At 47.7% G+C, this 15617-nt stretch overlaps 1 protein-coding gene across 1 annotated transcript; it reads left to right on the forward strand.

The window, feature by feature from the left end:
* Positions 1-11: 11 nt before the first annotated feature.
* Positions 12-7087, forward strand: AKR7A2 (aldo-keto reductase family 7 member A2). Its single transcript, XM_082449308.1, has 7 exons — positions 12-463; positions 3476-3663; positions 3839-3943; positions 4684-4780; positions 5028-5127; positions 5716-5845; positions 6656-7087. Exons 1-7 carry the CDS (start codon positions 136-138, stop codon positions 6815-6817), a joined length of 1110 nt encoding a protein of 369 aa, XP_082305434.1. The 5' UTR covers positions 12-135; the 3' UTR covers positions 6818-7087.
* The last annotated feature ends 8530 nt before the right edge of the window (positions 7088-15617 follow it).

Raw genomic sequence — 15617 nt, forward strand, 5'->3', positions numbered from 1 at the left:
CGCCGCGCACTTGGCGGAAGGTTCCGGGAGTCGTGGCTGGCGAGCGAGCGTATCTTGCGTGAGGGGGCGCAGCGCTTCTCCCCCCTCGGCAGGGAGGCGGGGCCCGAGGCGATCCAGCGCGCAGGCGCCGACCTCATGCTGAGCACCTTGTCTCGCGCCGTGGCCCGCGCCGCCGTCCGCTGCGCTCGTACCCCCAGGCCGCCCGAGGCTCGCACCGCCGCCACCGCAGCCGCCATGTCCCGGGGCCCGCGTGCCACCTCAGGCTCCCCGATCCGGCCCGCCACCGTGCTGGGCACCATGGAGGTGGGGCGCCGCATGGACGCGCCCGCCAGCGCCGCGGCAGTGCGCGCCTTCCTGGAGCGCGGCCACACTGAGCTGGACACGGCCTTCATGTACAGCGACGGCCAGTCCGAGAGCATCCTGGGCGGCCTGGGGCTCGGGCTGGGCGGCGGCGACTGCAAAGGTAACTTCTGGCGCCCGCGCACCGACCGCCTGTCCTCTCCCTGCACCGTGAAGTGCAGACCCGTCCCGCAGGACGCTGACCCGACCCCAGCCACGCGCACGCTGCGGTCAGGGCCGACAGCTTCGTCCCGCCCCCGGGGCGCCCACCTCCCCTGGCCATCCCGCAGCTCTGTGAACCCCCCGCTCCTCAAGTCCCTTGCACATCCAGCCCCGACAGCTGAACAGCGCTTTATCCTGACCACCTTCCCCTCCGCTTCTTCGTCTGGGGATTGCAACTCGGTAACCCCCGAGCCTGATCTAGTTCTTGGCTTCCTACCCCAGTTGCTTTCTTAGTGCACCTCTCTGCGGCACTGGTCTCCAGAGCTATGCCGTACCCCCCTCCAACCCTGCCAGGTGCCCATAACCGGTCCCCAGGCGCTCTGCCTATGCCCCTCTCCCCATTGTCCTCAATGCCCATGCGCTCCCCGAGAGCCCTTTTCTCATCCAGGTCTTTCATCAGTCCCTAGACTTTGCTCTATTCAGTTGACAGTACCCCTGGCTCTCTCACGGAGAGCTGTAGCATTGCCATAGACCGGGCTGGGGGAGCAGGGGTGGTGGGGTAAAGAGTGGAGAGGCGTGAGAGAGAGGGTAAGGCATTTCTGTCCACTCCTGTAGCCCTATGCCAGCTTCTTATGGAGCTATAGGAGGGAAAGTGTCTCTAACCCACCCGCAGGGAGCTCAGAGTCTAGTGGGGAAGATTGAAGCAAATGATCGCAGAGGAGCCTAGAAGAGGAAGCACTGTTAGGGAAGGCATGATAGGGCCAGGCAGAGGCCCTAGGGAAGGCTCAGAGTACACTGAGGCTGGGCCTTCAAGGAACAATAGTAGTTTGCTGGGCAGAGCATGAGGCAAAGTGTTATGAGAGGCTGGGGGCATAGCTGTGCCAAGACTGCTGTGTGGATGGCCAGGAGGCAGGTGTGCTTGAGTGGAGGATGTGTGTGTGGAGGGACGGTCCCTCATCAGCCTGATGCCATTGGAAGTGCCTAGGAGGGTGCCTGGCACATGGTGGGACCCAGTGAAGTCAGCTGATACTATTACTACTGCACTCTGCCTCCTCTTTTCCATCCTGAGGCTCTTTCTTCCCAGCCCTTGTGTTGGGGGCGTCCCCCTCTGGGTCCTCCTTAGATTCATAGCTTGGTGGATCTGGAGGAACAGACTTGGGGATGTGCATCTCAGACCCACACTCTCTAGTTCACCTGGGTGCCTCTCGTGACTAATGAAGATTTTATTTCTGAATTGGTTTCTCCCCCTCCAGTCATTCCCTGCTTCCTTCTTTGAGGCCAGGCACTCACAGAGTCAAAGTCCTCAGGTCAGACCTGAGGCAAAGTTCACACCAAGAATGCAGGGGGTTTGAGAAATGTGGGGAATGGAAAAAATCTGGACAAGAAGCTGAGGGACTTGGTCTCTCCAACATCCAAGTGGTCTGATGACTCCCTCCCCTCTGGATTACTGAGTTGCATTTGCCAAGTATGGAAAGTGCAGAATCCAGAGAGCCAGCGTTCTTTTTTTTTTTAATATATATATAAATTTATTTATTTATTTATTTTTGGCTGTGTTGGGTCGTTATTGCTGTGCGCGGGCTTTCTTTATTTGCAGCGAGTGGGGGCTACTCTTCGTTGCGGTACGTGGGCTTCTCATTGTGGTGGCTTCTCTTGTTGCGGAGCACGGGCTCTAAGCACGCAGGCTTCAGTAGTTGTGGCACGTAGGCTCAGTAGTTGTGGCTCGCGGGCTCTAGAGCTCAGGCTCAGTAGTTGTGGCGCACGGGCTTAGTTACTCTGCGGCATGTGGGATCTTCCCCGGCCAGGGCTCGAACCTGTGTCCCTTTGATTGGCAGGCAGATTCTTAACCACTGCACCACCAGGGAATCCCCCAGAGAGCCAGCATTCTTTATAGCACTTCCAAGCTGCTTGCAGGGCAGAACACTCTCTTGTTCTCAGGCAGAGTGTGTCTCTACAGTGGATATGCGGATGTGCACGCTTCCAGGAGTCTGGAAGGAGAGGGGGGAAACTGTCACTGCCGTCTGCTCACTTTGCCTTCTACCTCTCTCTCAAATGGATCTGCCAGTGGTTATGTTCAGCAGCTGCATCTCTTTCCTGAATTCCTGCAGCAGCCTCTTTACTTGTCCCCCTGTCTTCAGGCCTGCCCCCTCGACTTCTCTCTCTATACGGCAGCCAGAGCGAACACAGCTGACCAGTTCACTCATAAAACCTTTGAATGATGGTATTTGAGAAAACCCACTGGGATTAGGTCTGGACCCCCTTCTCTTGTCTCGTGTACCACTGCTCCCTGCCTGGAGTTTATAACTCAGAGTTGCACGTGTGGCCTTCACGTACTGTGCTTTCTTGCCTTTGTGACTTTGTCCAAGAGTTCCCACCCTTTGGAATGTGCTTCCCACCCTTCCTTGTTGGCTGGGACTCTTTTTATTTTTTTATTTTTTTGGCCGCACCGCGCAGCATGCGGGATCTTAGTTCCCCGAACAGGGATTGAACCCATGCCCCCTGCAGTGGAAGTGCAGAGTCTTAACCACTGGACCACCAGGGAAGTCCCAGGATGCTTTTTTGGAGACTCAAATTGCGGGGTCAGGAAGCCCTCCCTGGAATTCCCAGGTTGGCCACATACCTCTCCTCTGGGCTCTACTGCACTTACATATTGTAACATCACCTTCTGGCTTGTGACCTCCTTGAGGGCAGAAATTGAGTGTGTTTAGTTCATCTCTGTGCACTTGGCCTCTACTACAGGGCTTGGAACAGCTAGCAGTTTGGTGACTAATAATATAGCAGCAGTGAACATTGGGAACTCGCACATGAGACATTATTCAATCCTCATGCTCTCCCTGTGAAGACAGTTCCATTGTTACCATCCCCACTTTATAGATTAGAGAACTGAAACTCAGAGAACTTAAGTAATTTAGTCAGGGTCACATGGCTAGTAAGTGGTTACAATAAGTTTCTTAACCATTACATTCTTCCCACAAAGTGAAAATCGCTACCAAGGCCAATCCCTGGGAAGGGAAGTCACTGAAGCCTGACAGCCTCCGGTCCCAGCTGGAGACGTCACTGAAGCGGCTGCAGTGTCCCCAGGTTGACCTCTTCTATCTACATGCACCGGACCACGGCACCCCCGTGGAAGAGACGCTGCGTGCCTGCCACCAGCTGCACCAGGAGGTGAGGGCGGCCCCCCAGCTCCTCTCCTTGGCCTGTCGTTGCCCAGGAGAGTGGAGGCTCCAGGGCTGTCCCAGAGCAGAGTGGGGACAGACCCCACTCCCAGGGTCCCCAGCCAGTCTCTCCTTCCTGGTGTTCTGGGCTGCAGTGGGTTCTGACCTTGGCCTCTCCCCCACAGGGCAAGTTTGTGGAGCTTGGCCTCTCCAACTATGCCTCCTGGGAAGTGGCCGAGATCTGTACCCTGTGCAAGAGCAACAACTGGATCCTGCCCACCGTGTACCAGGTGAGACCAGGGCTGCAGAGACCTCTGTCTCCTGGGTGCCTGCTGGGTCCTGGGTCCCGGGTCCTCTTGGCCCCTCCCACTCCCCCCCGCAATCTCCCCCCCAACCCCATGCCCTCTCCATAGCAGCCACTCCCCTGCCTCCCCTGCTCACAGCCTGTAGATGGCTCCCGGGTACCCTCAGCCCAGCCAATAGGCACCTGCTCTCTCCGGCCCAGGCTCCCCTTCCTGCCTGCTTCTCCCTCTGCAGTCAGCCTGTAACACTCCTCCCCGCTTCTCGTGGGAACGAGTGCCCAGGTCTCACTTAGATGCCTCTTCCTCTGGAAGCCTTTCCCAACAGCCCAGCGGGGCCGCCCATCTCCAAACCCCATCTTCATACATTGAGCAAGTATTTGGGAGAATCTGCTATGATCACCGAACCCACCTTTATGTGATCACCTGACCTCTGTCTTTGTTTTTAACTCGACTCTAACATCTCTTGGAAGCAGAGACCTTACTAGATCCGCTGGTGTTTGGGAACTCAGTGTCCAGCCCACAATTGGTGCCTACAGATATGTGTGGAATGACATATCCCGTCCACTGTCTTTTCCTGGGGCCCAGCACCATCTCCCCATCGCCCAGCCACCACTAGGGATGTTGGAAATCATTGCTGAAGTCCTGGGCAGGTTTTGACTGAAGGTTTTTAAAGAAGACTGGGGTCCCCTGACCCATGCACCCTCTCCAGCTGGCCCTTCTGCCCACAGGGCATGTACAACGCCACCACCCGGCAGGTGGAGACAGAGCTCTTCCCCTGCATCAGGCACTTTGGACTGAGGTTCTACGCCTACAACCCTTTGGCTGGTATGGGATATGGGCTGCTGTGGGGATGGGCTCCCCTCCCAGATCCAGGGGGGCATTTCTGGTCCTGTTTCTCCCTATTCCTGACCTGGGAGATGCCCGGCCCCGGACCTGGGAAGCAGGGAAGGGTTTGACAAGAGGCTGGGCTGGGTTCTCCATCCCTCCTGGGTCCCCCACCATCACCCCCACTTCCGGTCCAGAGCAGCCTCTGGGAGCAGTGCCAGGGGATCTGATTACAGCCTTCCCGCAGGGGGCCTGCTGACCGGCAAGTACAAGTATGAGGACAAGGACAGGAAACAACCTGTGGGCCGTTTCTTTGGGACCAATTGGGCAGAGATCTACAGGAATCGGTGAGCTGGAGATGGGTTGCATCAGGATGAGTGGAGTGGGAGGGGGTTCCCTTTATCTGAAATGGAGGAGTTCTAGGCTGCTTTCCTGGGTCTCTAGACCATCCCTTGCTGCCTGGACCTGCCTCTTTTGATTCCTGGAGGAATTCTGAAGCCCTCTATAGGGTTTCTTCTTGTTTTCTTGGGACCTCCGTGAGGAATGAGGATCCCTGGACCTTATGCCAGGTCTTCCAAGTCATAGCTCCTCCCTGAGAAGTGCTCATCCCCTGCAAATAGGGAAGGAGAGGGCCCTGGATGGAGGCTCAGCAGTCCTGGGGCCGAGTCATGCCCCTGTACTTGCTGCCTATTTCCCTAGGTAAAGTAAGGGCAGACTTTGCGTTCTTAGGGGTAAAGATGTCATTGAGGTCTCTGGTGAGGGAGCCAGCATCCTGGGTGGTTCAGTAAAGCAGGAGACCCATTGCTAGAGGGGATACCAGCCCCTCCATGCTACAGGGTTGGGGTGAGAGCAGCTGTCCTGTTTGACTCTTTGGCGGTGGCCCCCAGTGTGACCCCATGGTCCTGACCCCTGTGCTACCCTCCCCACCTGCTCAGCTTCTGGAAGGAACACCACTTCAAGGCCATTGCCCTGGTGGAGAAGGCCTTGCAGGCTGCGTATGGCCCCAGCGCCCCCAGCATGACCTCAGCCGCCCTCCGGTGGATGTACCACCACTCCCAGCTCCAGGTAACCCATCGTCCCTGGAAGCCCCACTTCTGCTCTCTTCGGGAAGCCAGCGTTACCTTCAGGTGATTCCTAAGTAGTTTTTCTCCTTGAAATTTCTCTTTGTTCCAGTTTTCACGGCAGCCTTTCTGTTGTTCTGAGTAGCTGTCCAAGTGCCAGGCCCTATAATGAGGGCTTTACTAACATGGATTGAATTATTACCTAGGCCTGATGAAGTGTGATTATTCCAGTTTTACTGATAAGCAAACTGGGGTTCATACAGCTGTGAAAGGGATAGAAAATTATCACAGATTTGACTGTAAAACCCACTGGTCTGGCTCCTCTGGGGGGAGGTGGGGTTTCCCTCTCTCTTTGGTGTCCCCTGTCTTCCTGGCTAAAACTTTTCTCCAGCTTCAGCCTTACATAGTTGCATAGTCTCTGACATGTATATAGTAGGTTTTCAATAAATGGGAGCTAAATGCTTTGCATAATTTCTCATTCCCATAACCACGCTGAAAATTGAGAAGATTTGAGTCTCAGGGGGGTTAAATAGCTAAACCTAGTTTACACAGCTGCTGAGTGGCAGAACTGGGCTCTGAACTTAGGTCTGAATGAGGATGAGCAGTGTGGCAGCAGGAGGAAAGAAGACAGGGTTTGGGGTCACATAGTTACAGTTGTTGAAGGTACCTTAAGTGCTCTCTAGAACTATGTAGAGTATAAATTTTAAAAATTAGGTCCCAAGTTTTGGCAGGGGCAAGGCTGTGGGGGGAGCGTGTGTGACTGGGGTCACTGTGGTGCACTAGTGTGTTGACGTCTGGCCGTCTCCCCTTGCAGGGTGCCCACGGGGACGCGGTCATCCTGGGCATGTCCAGCCTGGAGCAGCTGGAACAGAACTTGGTGGCCACTGAAGAAGGGCCCCTAGAGCCAGCCATCGTGCAGGCCTTTGATCAGGCCTGGCACCTGGTTGCCCATGAATGTCCCAGCTACTTCCGCTAGGCCCCAGCACAGCTCAAGCTGCCCAAGGTTTCTTCCTTTTCTGTCACCTCTTCTGCTCTCTCACCCTGGCCGGTCTTTGCCTTAAGCTGATTTAGCATGGTCTTTCTCCATTGTCTGGATCCATGCATTATTTTTCTAGATCCCTGCCTCACTCCCAGTTGCCTTCACAATGTGTAAAGGCTGGGGCTGAGCCCCATTCATGCATTTCCTGTCTGAATAAAGCAGGCACTTGACCTGGCTGTAGCCCAGGCCCGGAGTGAAGCCCACAAATTTGTCTCCTCAACTGCTTACGACTTGTTTCCACCCTGCCTGGGGGCTTCCTGCCAAAGGGGTAGAACCATGAGCTGGAGTCGTCTAAAGGCAGAGGCGGTGGGAGGGTCTCCCAGCCTCCTGCCCTGAACCCAGCCTAACCTCTCAACATCGGGGCTGCAGGTGGCCCTCACGCTTCTACGCGCGACAGAAGAAAAGAGGGTCATATACCCTGAGGTAGATTTTCTCTCATTCAGAATTACGTCATTAAATACTTAGAAATGGAATAAGTTGGGCAAAAACATACTGTTAGCGTCACACGAAGAAGAATAAAACCTTCCAGGATGCTGTGGGACATTTTAACACACACTCATTTCAGCCGTGGCTTTACTCTTAGCTAAAGCCTCCTGTCTTCTGGTCTTCCACAGATTCTCAGCTCTGCTGCTGGGCCTCCTTCTGGTGGGAGTGGGCGTGGGCAGCCAGGACCCCCATTTCCCTCAGCAAATCCCTACCCCAAGTAAGAGGCACCCAAGGCTGCAGAAGAAATGAAATCCCAGGTCAAGTGGTTGCTGTTTGAACATTACCAGGGCAGAAAAATCACACCCTGGGCAAGAGGTAGGGTGTGGGCCAGGAAGCAGCAGTAGGCAGCATTTGGACCAGTCTCTTCAAGTGATGAAAGGGGCTCAACCTGGAAATGCAGACAAAACCGCCAATCAAAGACTCTTTGTTCAAAGGAAAGTCCTACTTGCTTTCTAGAAGGAGACAGCTTTCAGATGAAGTTTTATTATTTAGAATGAAGACACCCTCCTTTGTCTTCACCCATAATAAAATGGATGCTTCCCCAAGTGGGGTAATACCAGTTATTACCCCACTCATATTAATAATAGTATCAGTTATTGTTGTACAACAAGCCACCCCAAAATTGAGTTGCTTAAGATGACAAAATCTGAAATTGACCTAATAAGATTCAGTGCAAGCCCTATCAAAACCCCAGCTGGATTTTTTTTTTTTTACAGAAATTGGCAAAATTTTTTAAAAATTCATATGGAAATTCAAGGGATACAGAATAGCCAAAACAAATTTAAACAAGAACAAAGTCCTCCAATTCCTGATTTCAAAGCTTACTACAAAGCTAGAGAATAAAAGCAGTATGGGACTGGCATAAGGGTAGACATATAGATCGATGGAACAGAATTGAGAGTCCAGAGGTAAGTCCATAATAGCTAAAAAATAGAGACAGCCCAAATGTCCATCAACTGATAAATGGATAAATAAAAAGTGGTATATCCATACCATGGACTACTATTTGGTGATAAAAAAGAATGAAGTAATGAAACATCTACAATGTGGATGAACCTTGAAGATGTTATCCCAAGTGAAAGATGACAGTTCCAAAAGGCCTCATATTGTGTGATCTGACTTGCGTGAAATGTCTGCAATAGGCAAATGTATTAGAGACAGAAAGTAGATAAGTGGTTGCCTAGGGCTGAGGGGGTGTTGGGAGGAAATGGAGATTAACTGCTAATGAGTACAGGTTTCTTTGGGGGGTGATGAAAATGCTCTAAAGTTTATTATGATGGTTGTACAATGCTGAATACACTAAGAAAAAAAAAACATTGAATTGTACTCTTTAAATGGGTGTATAGGGACTTTCCTGGTGGCGCAGTGGTTAAGAATCCACCTGCCCATGCAGAGGACACAGGCTTGATCCCTGATCCAGGAAGATCCCACATGCCATGGAGCAGTTAAGCCCGTGTGCCACAACTACTGAGCCTGCACTCTAGAGCCCGTGAGCCACAACTGCTGAGCCCACGTGCCACAACTACTGAAGCCCGCGTGCTTAGAGCCCGTGCTCCGCAACAAGAGAAGCCACCGCAATGAGAAGTCTGCGCACCACAATGAAGAGTAGCCCCCGCTCACTGCAACTAGAGAAACCCCGTGCGCAACAACGAAGACCCAATGCAGCCAAAAATAAAAATAAATAAAATAACATAAATGGGTGTATAATAATGTAGATTATGTCTCAACAAAGCTTTTATATATATATATATATATATATATATTTATTTTTGGCTGTGTTGAGTCTTCGTTGTTGCGCACGGGGTTTCTCTAGTTGTGGCGAGCAGGGGCTACTCTTCGTTGTGGTGCGCGGGCTTCTCATTGTGGTGGCTCCTCTTGTTGCGGAGCACGGGCTCTCGACGCGTGGGATTCAGTAGTTGTGGCTCATGAGCTCTCTTAGAACACAGGCTCAGTAGTTGTGGCGCACGAGCTTAGTTGCTACGTGGCATGTGGGATCTTCCCAGACCAGGGCTCGAACCCGTGTCCCCTGCATTGGCAGGCGGATTCTTAACCACTGCGCCACCAGGGAAGTCCTAAAGCTGTTTCTTTTTAAAAAAAAAACCACACAGTCATTTAGCTCAGAAGTCTGCTCTTTGACAGGGCTCAGTGGGGAATACTCATCTGTTCCCCTGTGTCTGAGAAGTACCATTACAGCTGGAGGCTAAAATCACCTGCAGGCTAATTCACATGTCTAACAATTAATGCTGATTGTCAGCTGTTGTCATCACTTACATGTGACCCCTCCATGTGGCCTGGGCTTCCCCACAGCATGTGCTGCTAGCTTCCAAGGGCAGGCATCCCTCTTGCCTCATGGAGGAGTGTCTGAGTTATGTTGTAAAAAGAGGATGTGAGAGAAACAGATGGTCATCTTTGGAAGATAAACTCTTTCTCAGGGAGCAGTGGTCCTAAGTGGTCAAGTCAAGAAGATGAGCCACTTGACTGGTCAGGAGACCTTTAGTCCCGAGTGTCTCCATCAGGGATGCGTCATATGCTAGGTCATTTCCCGTCTGTTAGATCCTTTCGGGGAGGGTATCTCACACATATTTGATGGTCACTTGAATTCAGCCATTTCATTACTAAAGAGCTTTTCCTTTTTTCTTTTTTTTTTTAATGTTTATTTTTTTTTAATTTATTTATTTTGGTTGCACCGGGTCTTAGTTGCGGCACACGAGATCTTTAGTTGCGGCATGTGGACTTCTTAGTTGTGGCATACAGACTTCTTAGTTGCAGCATGAACGCGAGATCTAGTTCCCCAACCAGGGATCGAACCCAGGCTCCCTGCATTGGGAGCACGGAGTCTTACCCACTGGACCACCAGGGAAGTCCCTACTAAAGAGCTTTTTCAAAAGACAAAGGAACAGAGTTGGAAAGTGACAAACATACTTAACCAACCTCAAAAACTAGAGACTTGTGTACCATATAGAAGACCGGAAAAATGAGTTGGTATAGATTTTGTGTACTCGAATCGATGTGACAGAAAGGGGACTCCTGAAGCTAAAGGCTCGAGGGAGGGCATCTGGCTGACCTATGTGCTTCCTCTCCATTCTGGCCTGCTTGTTACTAGTGGTTGTGATGGTTAATTCACCAGTGTCTCAAATTTGCATTCTGAATACATTTTAGAAGCAGTAAGGAAGGTCGGAATGTCAAGATCCTTAATTGCTTATGAGAAAATACATTTCTACTCCATAGGTTTTTATTTTTTAATTTTTTTTAACACCGCTTCTGCCTCAGCACTCTTCTAGGTATAATAAAACAACCCTGACTTTCCAAACTTTCACACAAGAAGCTTTTTGAAAATCTTTATTGCTTCCCAAGAATCTTTCCAATTCCATATTGGAGAGACTTGTACTTGATAACAAATGCTCTTACTAGGGACATTAATAGTAATAGTAAATACCAGTTGTTAAAGAATTTTCTTGTGGTTGTTATCAAAGTGGAAAATGGCATTGTAGAAGTAGAGAATGATCAATGAATATACAAGTAAATCAATATTCTGTAGTCTCATGATAATATAAGGAAAACTTAATTCCACTGTGGTCTGTATCAGAGGTCATCAATCTTTTCTGTAAAGGGCCAGGTAGTAAATATTTTATATTTTGTGGGTGTCAGTCCATTTGTGCTGCTAAAACAAAATACGACAGATTGAGTAGCTTATAAACAATAGAAATTTCTCAGTTTTGGAGGCTAGAAGTCCAAGACGAAGGCATCAGCAGATTTGGTGTCTGGTGAGAACCTGCTTTCTGGTTCATAGGCAGCCATCTTCTTGCTGTGTTCTCATTTGGCAGAAGGGGTAAGGGAGCTCTGTGGGGTTTCTTTTATAAGGGCACTAATCCCACTCATGAGGGCTCCACCCTCATAACCGAAGAATCTCCCAAAGGCCCCACCTCCTGATACCATCACTTTGGTGATTAGATCAACATGTGAATTTGTATAGTGACTATTATAAGTGCCACCCAACCAATTAGTGGATTAGCCCTAAACTAACCCACAAACATTCAGTCCATATCAGCAGGCCATATGGTCTCTATTGCAGTGATTCAACTCTGCCTTTGTAGTGAGGAAGCAGCCACAGATGATAAGTAAATAGATATGGCTTTGTTCCAAATTTCCAATAAAACTTTATTTGTGAAAACTGGCAGTGAGTCAGATTTGGCCCATGGGCGATAGTTTGCAGACTCCTGGTCTATACTGTCTGAACTGAATTACATAGTGATAGAGAGATTCTAACAGTGAAATTGTAAGCCAGTTGCTCTCAAAATATGGTCTCAGAGCCGGCAGCATCAGCATCATTGGGGAACTTGTTAGAAATGTAAATTACTGTGCCTCACGCTTGACCTACTAAATCAGAAACTCTAGTGGGTGGGGCCCTGCAATTTGTTTTAAGCAGCCCTTCAGGTAATTCTGATGCACACTTGTTTGAGAACCACTGTTGGTTTTTAATTTAATAAGACTATTTTTAACAAACACTGTGATGCATGAAGATTTGTAAGTATATGGCCATTACAAAAACATGTTTATCTTCATTGTTGAACTTTATAACTGAATTTAAAATATCATTCACAGTAGTGTCACCTTCAACAAAACGAACTTCCAAAAGCTTTACTTTGATTCCATGAATTGGGTGGAAAATTTTTTATTATTATTGGAATTGACTGATTTTCTATTTGAAGTATCTGACACTGATACAAAACTGGCATTATTTTCTATTTGTGAAGTATTTCTATTCTTGATACCACACATCAGCAGCTGCTGCTTTACTCCTCTGACATGCATAAGAAATCGTAGAATGAAAAATGAGCGAATTTAATTGAGAAGAATAATTATATAATCTAGATCAAAAGTTATACGTGAGGACTTCCCTGGTGGCACAGTGGTTAAGAATCCGCTTGCCAATGCAGGGGACACGGGTTCGAGCCCTGGTCTAGGAAGATCCCACATGCCGCAGAGCAACTAAGCCAGTGCACCACAACTACTGAGCCCGCCCACCACAACTACTGAAGCCCACGCGCCTAGAGCCCATGCTCCGCAACAAACAGAAGCCACGGCAATGAGAAGCCCGTGCATCACAACGAAGAGTAGCCCCTGCTCGCAGCAACTAGAGAAAGCCCATGGGCAGCGACGAAGACCCAACGCAGCCAAAAATAAATAAATAAATCTATTAAAAAAAAAAAAAGGAAGCTCTACTTGCTGTATAAAATAAATAAATAAAAGGAAGCTCTAATTCTCTAATTCAACATTCTCATCCTTAATAAGTTCTTTCTGAATCAAAACCATGTAAGTTGGGTCATGTCCAAAAAATAATTATTGTGATGTATTAGAAGATCCAGTCAAGGACAAAGCCTGGTCCTTAGGTATTTTCATGAATAAGCAGTTGTCCACCCTATAGAGACAGAGAATATCTCAACTTCTGCTTTACCCAGATGAATGGCGCTATGGATCCTTAGGTACAAGACTTGTCCAGGGGTAAGAAAGCATGATTCAGAACAGTGGAGTAATGTAGCCACCAACCATGATGGTAAACTAACTGGTTTTTTAAGTTATTTTAATTTTACCTCTTCTCATGGGGAATGTATCTCATTGTGGTTTTAATTTGTATTTAGGAATAATATAAATCTTTAACAACCAGGTTTATTGAGGTATAACTTACATACAATAAAATTCACCAATTTAAGTGTGTAGTTGGTCACTTATGCTACTTTATAGTCAGTTACATCCCTCAAACTCTGCTCCTAGAAACCACTACTCTGCTTTCTGTCAGTATTAATTTGCCTTTTCTAGAATTTTATAAAAGTGGAATCATGTAATACGTAGTCTTTTGTGTTTGGATTCTTTCACTTAGCATGATTTTTTTTCCCTGCCACGTGGCATGTAGGATCTTAGTTCCCTGACCAGGGATCAAACCTGTGCCCCCTGCAGTGGAAGTGTGGAGTCCTAACCACTGGACCAGCAGCGAAGTCCCATAGCATGATATTTCTGAGATTCATCCATGTTGTTGTGTATACCAGTAGTTCATTCCTTTTTATTGCTGATTATATCATATTCCATTGTTTGGGTATACCACAAGTTAATTGGTTGTTTCCAGTTTGGGGCTCTTGTGAATGAACTGACATAAACATTTGTGTGTAAGTATTTGAACATATGTTGTTATTTTTCTTTGGTACACATCTAGAAGTGGGAGTGCTAAATCATATGTAAAGTGTATTTGTAACTTTATTTTTTAACATGCCAAAATGACCTCTGCTTACAGGAAGATAAAATAGACATACTTTTCCTTATTCCTCCTACTAAGTACAAATAAAAACCCTGGACACTATGCATAACACAAACATGAGAAGACTCTGAAAGGCAGAAAGAAGAACCCAGACTAGCTAGGGACCTCAGTACCCAAGGAATGACAGAGGTGAGTTTCCTGAGTTTTCTTTTTCCTTATATATCCCAAACTCAAAGCTGACAAAGCCAACAACCTGGAAATGCATACTGACACAGACAGAAAAAGCCCCAACAAAAGCCTGCTTTCTCTAGCCAAAGAACTAGGAAAGGGGCATCCTGGCAAGACAGAAAAATGTATTCCAGCCAAACATCGTAGAATAAAAACTGTGGCCTCCCTTACTACCACCCATGCCAGCAAATACTGAGAAAAGAAGGAAGTGGTGCAACAATTTTTCAAGTGCTGAAAGAAAAGAATCATCAACCCAGAATCCTATACCCAGCAAATACATCCTTCTGGAATGAAGGGGGAATCAAGACATTCTCAGATGAAGAAAAACTACAACTTTGTTGTCAGCAGATCCACCCTAAGTGAATAGCTAAAGGAAGTTCTCTAAACAAACAAACAAATAGAAAATGATGAAAGAAGGAATTTTGGAGCATCAGGAAGGAAGAAAAAACATGGTAGCAAAATATGGGTAAATACAATAGGTTTTCCTTAAGTTTTCTAAATTACATTTGATGGTTGAAGCAAAAATTATAATACTAATGTGGTTCTAAATGCATGTAGAAGAAATATTCAAGACTATTATAAACAGAGGAGAGTGAAGGAATGGAAAGGGAGTTAAGGTTTCTACACTTAAACTTGTAAAATGATGCCACCAGTTGATTGTTGCTCTAGAGCAATCTTAAAAAGCGATACAGGTACTTCCCTGGTGGCACAGTGGTTAAGAATCCGCCTGCCAATGCAGGGGACATGGGTTTGCTCCCTGTCCGGGAAGATCCCACATGTCACGAAGCAACTAAGCCCATGCACCACAACTACTGGGCCCGAGTTCCACAACTACTGAGCCCACACGCCTAGAGCCTGTGAGCCACAACTACTGAAGCCCACGCGCCTAGAGCCCATGCTCCGCAACAAGAGAAGCCACCACAATGAGGAGCCCGTGCACCACAACGAAGAGTAGCCCCTGCTTGCTGCAACTAGAGAAAGCCCGCACGCAGCAACCAAGACCCAACACAGCTAAAAATAAATAAATAAAATAAATTTATTTTTAAAACGCTATACAAAGAGAAATACTCAAAAACACTGTAATTAAATCAAAATATAATTCTTTAAAAAATGTTCAGTTAACCTACAGGAAAGCATAAAAAAAAAAAAGAAACAAACAAAAAACTGAGACTGAGGAATTCCCTGGTGGTCCAGTGGTTAAGACTCCATGCTTCCACTGCAGGGTGCCTGGGTTCAATCCTGGTCGGGGAACTAAAGCCATGTGGTGTGGGGGGAAAAAAAATAAAGAGAATAAAACAAAACCAAAAATAAAATGGCAGACTTAAGCCCTAACTTGTAAATAATTACATTAATGGTAAATGGTCTAAATATATCATTTCAAAGACAGAGCTTAGTAGAGTGGATTTTAAAAAATGACCTTACTACATGCTTTCTACAGAAACTCACTTAAAATATAATGATATAGGCAGGTTGAAAGTAAAAGGATGGTGAAAGTTATATCATGCAAACATCAATCAAGAGCAAGCCAACATGGCTATATAGGTATCTAAGAAAGTAGACTTCAGAACAAAGAAAACTATTAGAGACAGAGAGGGATGTTATATAAAGATGAAAAGAGTCAACCCATCAAGGAATAGCAATCCTAAATGTTTAAACACCAAAGAGCGCTACCAAAATATTTGAAGAAAAAATTGATAGACCTGAAAGTAGAAAGAGATAAATCCACAATTATAATTGGAGGGGACTTCCCTGGTGGTCCAGCGGGTAAGACTC

This window comes from Balaenoptera physalus (genome assembly GCF_965194825.1).
Source record: "Balaenoptera physalus genome assembly, chromosome: 1".
Taxonomy (NCBI): domain Eukaryota; kingdom Metazoa; phylum Chordata; class Mammalia; order Artiodactyla; family Balaenopteridae; genus Balaenoptera; species Balaenoptera physalus.